The 12,500-nt window shown below is 27.0% G+C and overlaps 1 protein-coding gene across 6 annotated transcripts in view; it reads left to right on the top strand.

Moving 5' to 3' along the window:
- LOC124429761 (protein dead ringer-like) overlaps positions 1-12,500 on the top strand; it is a 183,385-nt gene that overhangs the window by 62,559 nt on the left and 108,326 nt on the right. For 4 of the 6 annotated variants that reach the window (XM_046975410.1, XM_046975409.1, XM_046975412.1 and 1 more), the window contains exons 3-4: positions 10,149-10,364; positions 10,751-11,263. In XM_046975410.1, coding sequence (XP_046831366.1) covers positions 10,149-10,364; positions 10,751-11,263 — 729 coding nt within the window. The remainder of the gene's footprint in view (positions 1-10,148; positions 10,365-10,750; positions 11,264-12,500) is intronic. The other 2 variants (XM_046975414.1, XM_046975413.1) reach the window with 2 other exon arrangements.

The raw sequence follows: 12,500 nt of genomic DNA, 5'->3' as shown, positions 1-12,500 counted from the left end.
CCCTTTTATTGCACATCGATAAAGACTCATGGTGATCCTCCAACCAATGGTCCCCCATTCGGAATCGTACCTGGCGATCGTACAGTTGAATATTTGTTTTTTTTTTTTTTCATTCTATTCATTTATTTATTTATTTATTTATTTATTTATTTATTTTCTCTTTTTACTTGACGTTTCTTCCCTTTACTCTTCTCCTTTTCCTCTCTTGCGTCTTTTTATCTTTCCGTTCTTTTCTCTTTTTTTTTTCCTTTCTTTTTTTTCTTTTTCTTCTTTCTTTTTTTCTTTTTTGATATCTGTAATATTCAACTTATTCTCTCAATTCGCTATGATTTCTCATTGGGGTTACTACTTCTTCAATCAAAAATTTTATATCATTTTTATTATTGCTATATATATATATATATATATATATATATATATTATTATTATTATTTTTATTATTATTATTAAATTGTTTGTGTATAGAATATTTCTAAATCCTCCTAATTCTATAATTAATATTTATATATATATATATATATATATATATATATATATATGTTTTTTAATTGTTGTCAACGTCGTATCAATTTTTCACTTTTATTTTGCACTATTAGAAAATAGATTTCACTTGAACAATTTTATCTATCTTCTTTGAATATTTTTCTTCTTTTCGTCCTTCTTTTCTTCTTTTTCTTTTTCTTCTTTTCGTTTTTCCTTTAAAAGGAGTTCGGGGATAGATGGAGAGAAAACGAGAGAGAGAGAGAGAGAGAGAGAGAGAGAGAGAGAGAATGTAAAAGAAAAAAGTAGAAAAGAACAAAGAATTGACGAACAAATTATAAAGTTACTTCGAGTGTAACTTTTCGTTCAATATTTTCCTCTTTTCCATTACACTTTTTTTTCCCGTTCTTTCCTTTTTTTTTTCTTTTTTTTCCTTTTTTTCCTTTTTTTTTCCTATCATTTTGTCGATGCAAATTATTAAAGGAATTAGCATGAAAAATAGAAAAGGAGGGACGTTAAAGGGTAGGAAGGATGGGGGGGGGGGTAAAAAGAAGAAAAAAGAAAAAGGAAAAAAAAAAGAAAAGAGAGGGACAATTTTCTTATTACCACATTGTTGTCCTCTACGTACGATTTTGTGCTCGAGTTTGTATTTGGTCAAAGTGTATAACAACTAAAAAATGATAATGCGACACGATAAATTCACTTCGAGGTTCACGTGTAAAAATTTTAAATAAATTTGTTTATTTTTATTTCAATGTCGTCAGATAGCCAAATTTTACCAATCATTTATATATAAATATATATATATATATATATATATATATATATATATATATCATATATACATTCCAATACATTGATATATCATATTATAAATTCACTAATATACAATATATAATATTTCCGTACGTTCGATGTTAATTAGAACAAAAAGAAAAGAAAGGGAACAAAAAAAGAAGAAAAACAAAAAAAAAAAAAACAATAAGAAAAAGGAAAAGAAAAATGTATGACGTCGTCGTCGTCGTCCGTCGTCCTCTATTAAGTTGTCTCTTTTGCCTCTTATTAACTATTAAAAAAAAACAAAAAACAAAAAAAAAAAAAAATACAAGAAAAATAAATAAATAAAGAAAATAAAATAAATCAAAATGAACAATCGCGCGACGATTATCTTTCCTTTCTTTTCTTTTTCTTTTCTCTTTTTCTTTTTTTTTCCACTCTCTCTCTCTCTCTCTCTCTCTCTCTCTCTCTCTCTCTCTCTCTCTCTCTCTCTCTCCAGCCCACCACCCAGCCTTCCTTACCCTAAGAGTAGAGTAATATTCAGATCGGATTTCTAATCTTTCTTTCTTCTTCGAAAGTGTTTTTCTCAAAAGTGTCATTAAAAATGAGTACGCGAGATAACATTGTTCCTTTGTTCACTTTTCTCTCTTTTTTCTCTTTTTCCTTTTCTTTCCTTCTTTTTTTTTTTTTTTTTCGTCATCTGTTCCGTGAAAATCGGTCGCAAAAGTTGTGAAAACAAAAATGAAAGAAAGAGAGAGAAAAAAAAAAAGTAGAAGAAGAGAGAAAAAAAGAGAGGGGGAAAAAACAAATGGAAACGATTTAATGGTATAATTATTTCCTGAAATTAGTCTGATGGGAAAATCAGTGTGAATCCTTACAGAGTACTTCTATTTTCGTTGTTGCAAATCAATGAAAACATATTCAATGAAATTCTCATAGTTTTCCTTTTTTTTTTTATTTTTTTTTTTTTTTTTTGCAAATTTAAATATCCTACGTAAATTCTTTTTCTTATCTTTCTATCTTTCTTTCTTTCTTTCTTTCTTTTATTTATTTTTCTTTTTCTCTCCTTCTTCTGTCAAGAAACATACGATACGAAATTAATTTAAATTGATTTCATTAAATTTTCATTCAAGTTTATACTTACTCTTTCTCGCTTTCTTTTATATATATATATATATATTTCCTTATATTGTGTGTATGTGTGTTGGCGTGTATTCGTATAAATGATCGAAGATTATTAGAAATTTAAAGAAGGGTAAAATAAGAGAGCGAGAGAGAGAGAGAGATAGAAAGAGAGAGAGAGAGAGACGGAGAGGTGGAAGTGATTTTCTTATTCTATTTTACTCCTTCTCTTTTTTATTCTTCTTCATTTTTTTTTTCTTTTTTTCTTTTTTTCTCTTCTTTCATTTCTTTCTTTGAAGGATAGAGCCGCGCCCACTTGTTTGCTCAGAGTGACAGTTTTACCTGAAGCTTTGGGTGGTTTGTACTAAGCCGAGGTCATTCAAAGCCTCTCCTTTTCTCTCCTTCTCTCTCTCTCTCTCTCTCTCTTTTATCTATTTATCTCTTCCTTCTCTATTGATTTATTCGGTTCATCCGAGAAAAGAAACGTATTCAATGATGGAGGAGAAGTGACTCGTTGTTTTTCTTTTTTTTTTTTTTTTTTAACTTTTTCCTCCTTCTTTTTTTCTTTTGTTTTTATTTTTTCTCCTTTTTTTTTTCCTTTCTTTCAATTTTCTTTTCTTTTTTTTTTTTCTACTTTTTTCCTCTCTAAAGTATCGTTCAGATTATATTCAGATTTATACCGCTTGATTGAACATCCTTTTCTTCTTCTTCTTTTTTTCTTCTTTTATATTTTTTTCTATCTTCCTTTTTATTTCGCCTTTATTATTTTATTTCTTTGCGATCGCATGAAATTCTATCCCTTCTTCTTTTTTTGATTTTTTATTTATTTATTTATTTTCTTTTTTTTCTTTTTTTTTTTTTTTTCTTCAAACAACTCATTTCTTATATCAATCTTATTTTTTTTTTTTCCATTGTCACTGTGCGTTTTATTTATTTATTTATTTCTTTCTTTCTTTCTTTCTTTCTTTCTTTGTTTTTTTTCTTTTTTTTTTTTTCTTTTTTTTTTTAGTAAAAGAAAAAAGAATAAACGATATTTAATTGAACGACTTTTAATTTAGTTTCTATGTTTGTTATTTGTTTTTCTTTCTTTTTTTTTTTTTTCTTTTCATTTGTTTTTTTGTCCCCCTTTTGTTTCTGTTTATTTCATTTTTATATCTTTCGTTGTTCCGGTTTTTTTTTCTCCTCCTTTTATTTTATTACTTCGTTGACTCTCGGCAGACTTTTTATGTAAATTCGTTGATTCGGAAACGAGATGGTCGGATCTCGGCCCACCCGTAGCATCCGTTCCACCTCTTTCTTTTTTCCCCCCCTCCCCCGTACTATTTTCCATACGTTGAACACCCACGCACACACAAAGCCCCATAGATTTTGGATAGAACAATGCTACTCTCTCTCTCTCTCTCTCTCTCTCTCTCTCTGGCTATCTCTATCTTTCTCTCTCTATTTCTCTCTCTCTCCCACCTTCCATCCAATCTCCGGCCCAAAGCCATCATTGTGATTAACGTAATAACAGTGTGACTTTTGTACGCCTTCGCATAACATTTCTAATCATCTTCTATGACCAGAATACGCAATGTTTTATGATAAATTATTTATATTTATATTTATATTTGTATACGTAATGTGTATCTGCATATACATGAACATATACACGTGTGTATTCATGAGTGTACGTATGAATGTGTGTGTGCATCTCTCTCTCTCTCTCTCTCTCTCCCCGTATTTATGTGTGTGTGTGTGTGGATTAAAAGGACTAATATTTTCCTTCCTTTATTTTTCATTCATTTCTTTCTCTCATTTTAATTTATTAATTCTTTTTTCCGATAATAAGAGAAAAAAATGTAAAAATTGTTTAATCCTTAAGAAGTAGAAAAAAGAAAAGAAAAGAAAAAAAGAAAAAGTAAGAAAAGAAATGAAATTAGAAAGAAAGAATTCGTTTACGATTTTAAATAAATTTAACATAGAATAACATATTCTATATGAAAATATATTTGAATATTTTTATTTATTTATCTATTTATTTATTCATTTATTTATATAAACAATAATGATAATATAATCTTCATTCGAACAATTCAATTTTATTTGAAATTTATTAATCAAATCATATAACGCGATTCAAAATGTCCTTATGTCCTATACGTCTGAATACTATGATTCATGTTAATATATATACATATATATTAATAAGAGTATATACTATAACTATACTATTCATTGAATAATGTTCTTTATAAAATATTGACTTTATTAAAAAAACAAAAAAAAAGAAAAAAAAAAGAAAGAAAGAAAATCTAAGTCGTAGGAAGTTGTTTCAAAAAAAAAAAAAAGAAAGAAAAAGAAAAAGACAAGAAAAGCAAAGAAAAAAAAAAAAAAAAGAAAAAAAAGAAAAAAAAACAAAAAAATTCGAAGGTTGCTGTTAGGTTTATCATACTAATTTATTGAATGCTCACTTTACCATAAGCATTATATTATTTTATCTTCATGTTTATTCTCTTGTACTATATGTATACTAGATAATGTTATACGTATATTATTATATATTTTATGTATGTGTATGTATGTGAATCTATCTATTTATCTGTCTGTCTGTCTATCTATCTGTGTGTATGTGTGTGTATGTATGTATGTATGTGTGTATGCGTGCTCATATACATGTTACAGCATTGAAATATTTTATAGTAATAGGACTAGTTCTATCTGATAACGCTTCGTTACAATATATTGCTTTATTAACATACTCATTTCAATGTTGCAAAATCGTCTCTATACAAAGTTTCGTACGTTTGCATATATATATGTGTGTGTGTGTGTGTGTGTGTGTGAGTGTGTGTGCGTGTGTATGGACGCGCGCGCGCGTATGTTTTTGTATGTTATTTTTCACTCGAGTAATATTAGTCATCGTTCAAAGATTTCGAATGGCGAGTGAAACAAATGAAGCGTTATTTTCTAGGAAAATTCTTATCGTCTCGCGACACCGTTAGAAAAACGTTAGTTTATATGTTACTTTTTCTCTCCTTCTTTCTCCATCACTATCTCTCTCACTCTCTCTTTCTTTGTTTCTTTCTTTCTTCTTTTTTTTTTCTCTCTCTCTTATTTTTTTCTTTTTCTTTTCTTTTTTCTTTTCTTTTTTTTTTCTTATGACGATCGAGAATATCTTGCAAAAATATTTTATTTAAGATATACATATATATATATATATATATATATATATATATATATATATATATATATATATATTTGTTTTTTGTTTCTTTTTCACAATTTTTGTTATTTATTACAATATAAATTATTCAATTTATTTAATTATTACAATATAAATTATTCAATTTATTTGTTTATTACAATATAAATAATTCAATTTATTAATTAGAATATAAATTATTGAATTCTGAATGATGTGATAATATAAAGAATTTCATAATTTTGAGATTAAAAATTATTATGTTATTACGTAAATGGTAATATGGTGTTATTGTACATATGTGATATTATTTATGTGTGTATGTGGATATGTACATCACACACACGTAAATAATATTTATTTAATTGTCAAGGATTATATATATACATTTATACATTCCTAACAGTTTATTATATTATATCATTCTGAATTATTATATGCTATTGCGTATAATATAATAATTTATTAACACTTTTTATTGAATTATTATATATATATATATATATAAATATATAATAATGCAATAATTTAATATAATTGCATTATTATTATTGCATTATTATACACTGTATTATAATAATTTAATAAAAATTTTTATTAATGATTATTACGTATTAAATATATTAAAAATTAAAGTTAATATATGTATTATGATAGTAATAATAATAATAATAATAATAATAATAATAGTATTTTAATATAAATAATTTTATCATATTATAAAATATCATAATCGCGTTAATATCATATCAAATTTTCTACGAATATATATATATATATATATATATATATATATATTTCCTTCTTTTTGTAAAATTTTCAAAGGAAACATAATTAAATATCTCATTCCAAAATTTTTCTTTACATTCTATTCGTTGATTAAATAGTACTACTACTACTACTGCTACTACTACTACTACTACTAATAATAATAATAATAATCATAATAATAATAATAAAATTATGATAATCGAAAAGATAGAGAGGTTAATAGATGGAGATGGTGAGATCGGAATTCGAAGTATAGACTTGTTTACTATTTGATTAGGATTCGTATTTGATTAGAAAGAGAGAAAGTAAGATTGAAAGATTGAAAGAAAGAAAGAGAGAGAGAGAGAGAGAGAGAGCGAAAGAGAGAGAGAGAGAGAGAGAGAGAGAGAGAGAGAGAGAGTGTGAGTGGGAGAATAATGTGTGGAGGGGAGAGGAAAAGAGAAAGAGAGAGAGAGAGAGAGAGAAAGAGAAATGAAATGAAAGATTCGACCATTCTGACCACCATATCCAAGGGTCAATATTATCACACGTGCTCGAAATGCCGACAGAGGGAACGAACTTGTCTCATTCTCTCTCTCTCTCTCTCTCTCTTACTTTTTTTCTTTCTCTCTTTCTTATGGTGTCCTGTATCGTAGTCCCATTTTTAAGTTCGGTCCTTGCAACGATGAAGACGCGTGTGTACCACCTGCATTCGTGATGCACGTTCGTATTTATATAAGACCGTGTCCATCTTTCAGGTAGAAAAGTTTGTCTTGCCATTTCATATATGGTATATACTATTATATATATATATATATATATATATATATATATATATATATATATATATGTATTGGAATGGGGGAGCAAAAGAGTAGAAAGTTTTCTCCGAAATCATTTTAATCTTAAGATTTTTTTTTTATTTTATATATATATATATATATATATATATATATATGTATGTATGTATATATAGTTTTCTTTATATTATTAGTGTTATCTTTAAAGATACGATATAAAGAGATATTTATCAAATTATAAATTAATAAATTGATTATTAATAATTGGTTATATATATTTATTAATTTATGATATTGTCTTTTTACTTTTTATATTTTATTTTATATATATATATATATATAGTACATCTTATAATATTTATATATAGTCCTTTTTTTATTTTTCTTTTTCAAGTAAAAATTTTAAGTAAAAATAATCGAAGAAGTGTCAAAAAAATTCATTCATACATTCACTCATTCATTCAACTCATTCATTCATACATACATTTCATTCATACATTCATTCATTCATTCATTCGTTCATTCAATCGTAATGATGAAATCGATCAGATTTATTACTCATTAATTTCTTTTCCTTTCTCTCTCGTTTTTTTCTTCTTCTTTTTTTTTTTTCTTTTTTTTTTCTTCTTCTTAAATAATACATTGCAGTATTGAAGGGTGAACGACAGGACACATTATACGTATCATACATATCACAAAATGTTATCGTAATACACCATTCGAGAATATCAACGAAGAGTTGAACGTTAATCTACATATCGTTAGATCCTATAAGCGTACCCGCAGAAAACTAGTAAAATAACTAATATATCGTTAAAAAGAAGATAGCAGCGTGAGAAAGTCATCGTCGTTCTTTAACTTTTAAACGGATAAACTCTATCTTTCTCAACAATTTTTGACGCGTCAACGTGTCAATTTCACTCAACTATATTTATTATTTTTATACCTCTCTCTCTCTCTCTCTCTCTCTCATTCTCATTCTCTCTCTGTCTCTCTCTTTCTCTCTCTCTCTCTCTCTTTCTCTTCGCTCTTTTTATTTATTCGTTTGTTTATTTATTTATTTATTTATTTAATTTATTTTTTTTTTTTTTTTGCCACTTCTCGCTAATTTGTTTATGCACCCTATGTTGTTCTATACTTTATTATTTTTTTCTTTTCCCTTTTTTTCCCTTGTATTTTTTCTTCTCTTATTTTTCGTTTTCCTTTTCTTTTTTTACTTTTCCATTTTTAAAATTCACTTTCGCATTTATGGATATTAATTAATAATTCGGCAAAGGCAAAAGTAAAGATGAGAAGAAATAAAGAAAGAAAGTGAAAAAGAAAATGTTTTTTTTTTTTTCATTCTCTCTCTCTCTCTCTCTCTCTCTCTCTATTTTTCGTCTCTCTCCACGTCGTATTTTTTCTTCCTTCTTTCTTTTTCTCTTTTTTCATTTTCTTTTACTTTTTTCTTTTTCTTTTTTTTTTCTTTTTTTTTTTTTTTTTCAATGAACGCTCCTTCGCAAATTCTCTCTTAATCCTTTTTCTTCTTTTTTCATTTCCTACCTCTTTTACCCTTCCTTTTTCCTTTTCTTCTTTTCTTTCCTTCTCTCTCTCTCTCTTTTTTTTTTCTTTTTCTTTTTTTTTTTTTTTATGCCGGCACCGGTGCAACGGGCACGGTCATAAAACACATATGACACCCGTAGCATAATAATTTTAAACCGATAGCAGTTATCTCATAGTATATAACGCGCTATATACTACTACGACTATAGCTAGCTCGCCATTTTCCTAATTAATGTTTAATGCCCCGATATCTGCCCTCCTTATTCACCATTACATTTGCCCGTTCGATATCGCCTATCAACGGACGTTCTCTCTCACTCTCTCACACTCTCACTCACTCACTTTTCTATCTGTCTCTATCTGTCTTTCTAATCCTTCTTCCCTCTTCCGTTTTCCCTCCCTTCTACCCTCACACCACCCTATCCTTCTTGTCCCCACTTTTGACGTTTAATCCTTATTATAATGTAAGACTAATGGAATGATGCTAAACGTGCGAGCTATGTTCGATTTGAATCAAGTTTTGTGAATATTTACTTCGTTTGTTAATGTTAAATCGTAAAAAAAATTCGCGACGTTTCCTTCTTTTTTCTTTTTTCTTTTTTTTTTTCTTCTTTTTATTTTTCCTCTTGATTCTTTTCTTCTTTTTGCCCTTTTCTCCGTTTCTTCCACTCTTTTCTATTTTCTTTTTTTTTATTTATCTTTATCTTTTCTCTTTTATCTTTTTATTCCATCTAATTGCCCTTTTTATCGTCCTTCTTTTCCCTTTTGTGAAACAGAGAGAGAGAGAGAGAGAGAGAGAGAGAGAGAAACTTTTTTTACTCTTCTTTTTTGCTCGTCATTTTTATTTATTTGTTTATTTATTTATTTATTTGTGTGTGTGTGTTTTTTTTTCTTTTTCTTTTTTCTTTTTGATCATTGTCGTTGTTTTTTTTTTTGTGAAGGAGAGAGAGAGAGAGAGAGATTGATTGGGACTGTTAAATCGTAAGAAGTTTGCACAACTTCTTTTACTTTTGCTACCCTCCCCCCGCCCCATTCCGTTCGTTTTGTATTTTTTATTTCTTTTATATTTTTTTTATTTATTTATCTATCTTTACGTTCACTTTTTATTTGGCACTTTTGTCATTCTTTTTATTTTTTATTTATTATTTATTTATTTATTCATTTATTTATTTATTTATTTTCTTTTTTTTCTTTTTCTTCTTTTTTTTTCTTTCTTTATAATCGATATAACAAACTCGTGGAATTTTTCAAACGTGAAATTCTATAGAAATATATTGAACGTTGGATTGTTTGAATTATTAATCCAAAAAAAGAAAAGAAAAGGAAAGAAAAAAGAATGTTTTAAATTTTGAAAGGAAGAAAATAGGAAATAAATAAATAAATAAATAAATAAATAAATAAATAAATGAACGAATAAACAAAATGAAGTTTAATTGTATTGAGTTAACAAGGAACAAAGTTTTAATAATTTGATCCTTTTTTCTCGATTTCAGTCCCATCAAGAAGAAGATTTATCAGATCCCGATTTACAGGATGAAGAAAGTGGAGAAGAGTTACCACAGCAGCCACACGCTGGACATAGTACTACACATCAGAATCCTTCGGAACCACCGTCTATATCGACCAACACAACACCCACACCTTTGACAAATCTCAACACACTCATGAATACCCATCATCCACATTTTCTAGCCAAGTTAAAGATGGAGGTCAGTAAAAAAAAAAGAAAAAAAAAAAAGAAATACTTTTATTATTATCATTATTATTATTATCAATTTTATTCGGGTGCTTATCAGCAATACTTATTTATATTTATCATTGAATAACATATTTATATATATATATATGTGTGTGTGTGTATATAATTCATATCAATGTTAATTAATTGTTAGGTTGGAAACAATGAAACGGGCGTTGAATGAGGATAAATAAATAAACAAAAATGGCCATTTCATAGTTTCCAACTTAATATTAATATTCGTAAAAGAATTGAACGATCGATTCGTCATAATAATTTATTTCTCTCTTTTTTTTATTTTTTTATTTTTTTTATTTCTTTTAATAATTAATCATTATAAAATATTAATACTTTTAGGCCGACGTCGATATATTAAACAACAAAAGTGGATTGGAGGCATTACAAGCGGCAATGGGTAGCGGTGGTTTTAGTTTACCGTTTACATTTCCACCAACTTTTTTACCACCCCAACACCATGGACAAAATAATCACGCGCAAAGTGGATTGGTACCATCTACGTCATCGGCGGCCGCAGCCGCTGCGGCCGTAGTCGCCTTGGGATCTGGATTAGGAGCAGGATTAGGACCACCAGGACTAAACACGGCAACCGGAAGCAACATTAATCAAGTGGCTACATCATCGTCTAGCTCGCACTCGAGCGAATCATCGCATTGCAGTGGAAAAACTGGAGGTGAAGCACGGGATCATTCTGCTGGTAATAGTCATTCCCACAACGCTAACAGCAACAACAACAACAACAACAACAACAACAACAACAATAACAACAACAACAACAACAACAATTCAACATCTAATCATCAACAACAAACGAGTTGGAGCTTCGAGGAGCAGTTCAAACAGGTGCGTCAGGCAAGTACTTTTAAGTAATTCGTAAATTTGATTTTTTTTTTTTTTTTTTTTTTTTTCTTTTTTTTCCCCCCTATGTTTTTTAGATCTTTTACTTTTTCTCGTGTTCTTCTTTCTTTTTTAGTTTTATTTTTATTTTTCTTTTTTTTTTTCTTTTTATCTATTTCTTTATACCGAGCCTCGGTTCCAACGTTTCATTGGATCGTGATTTGAAAGAAATTAGATCTGATTTTTATTTTTATTTTTTATTTAGTTATTTTTTTTTTTTTTAATTTTTTTTATTTTTTCTTTAATTTAATTCTTAATTTAATATATTGAATTAAAGGAAGATCCAAATTGAATCTGACGATTCATGTGTATATATATAAAATATTATACATATAATATATATATAATATTTTAATTCAAATATTTCTAATCGATATTTCTAATCGTTCCGATTTCTAATCGGAAAAATAATTTTATCATTTAATACGTATCTATTGATACGTATTTAATTTTTTTTTATCGAAACATTCAGCGAAAAACGAATAAAATTGAAATTAAAGTTTGAAAAAAAAAAATAAATGAATTTCTTCTAATCTTTACGAATTATCGATCTAAATCATTCTAAAAAGTGAAATAATAGAAAAATTTCATCGTTTACGCTATAATCCTGACGTACAATGAACATGAAATAATATCGAAATAAATATAAAACGTGATTAAAAAATTAAACTTTAAAAAAGGTTTAAAGAAGAAAAGAAATGAAAAAAAAAGAAACGAATATCCAACGTACTATCAAAATTTTTCTAATCGCATTCGATCAGTGTGATAAAGAAAATTTCATTTTCATCTACGTCCTACGAGATACAACATAATATTAATTCTCAATACGACGATTAATTAATTAAAATTAATTATCGTACAAATTAAATACGAACGATTTTTTTTTTTTTTGTAAGAATAATTTTATTCTTATAATAAGTCTTATCTAAATCCTTTTAATCTCTTCTTATCGTAAAAGAAAAAAAAAATATATATATATATATATATATATATATATATATATAATTAGAGTATATACTCTAAATTTATTATAAAAATAAAATTTAATTATTAATTAAAAAAATAATTAGAAACTAACAAATCGAATTTCCATTCCACTTTTCTATACATACACACACATATATATATATATATTTATATACATACATACATACATACATACATACATATATATATATATACTTTTATATAT

The sequence above is a fragment of the Vespa crabro genome, chromosome 16 (genome assembly GCF_910589235.1).
Source record: "Vespa crabro chromosome 16, iyVesCrab1.2, whole genome shotgun sequence".
NCBI classification, from domain to species: domain Eukaryota; kingdom Metazoa; phylum Arthropoda; class Insecta; order Hymenoptera; family Vespidae; genus Vespa; species Vespa crabro.
This window is presented reverse-complemented; position numbering and strand designations above follow the sequence as displayed.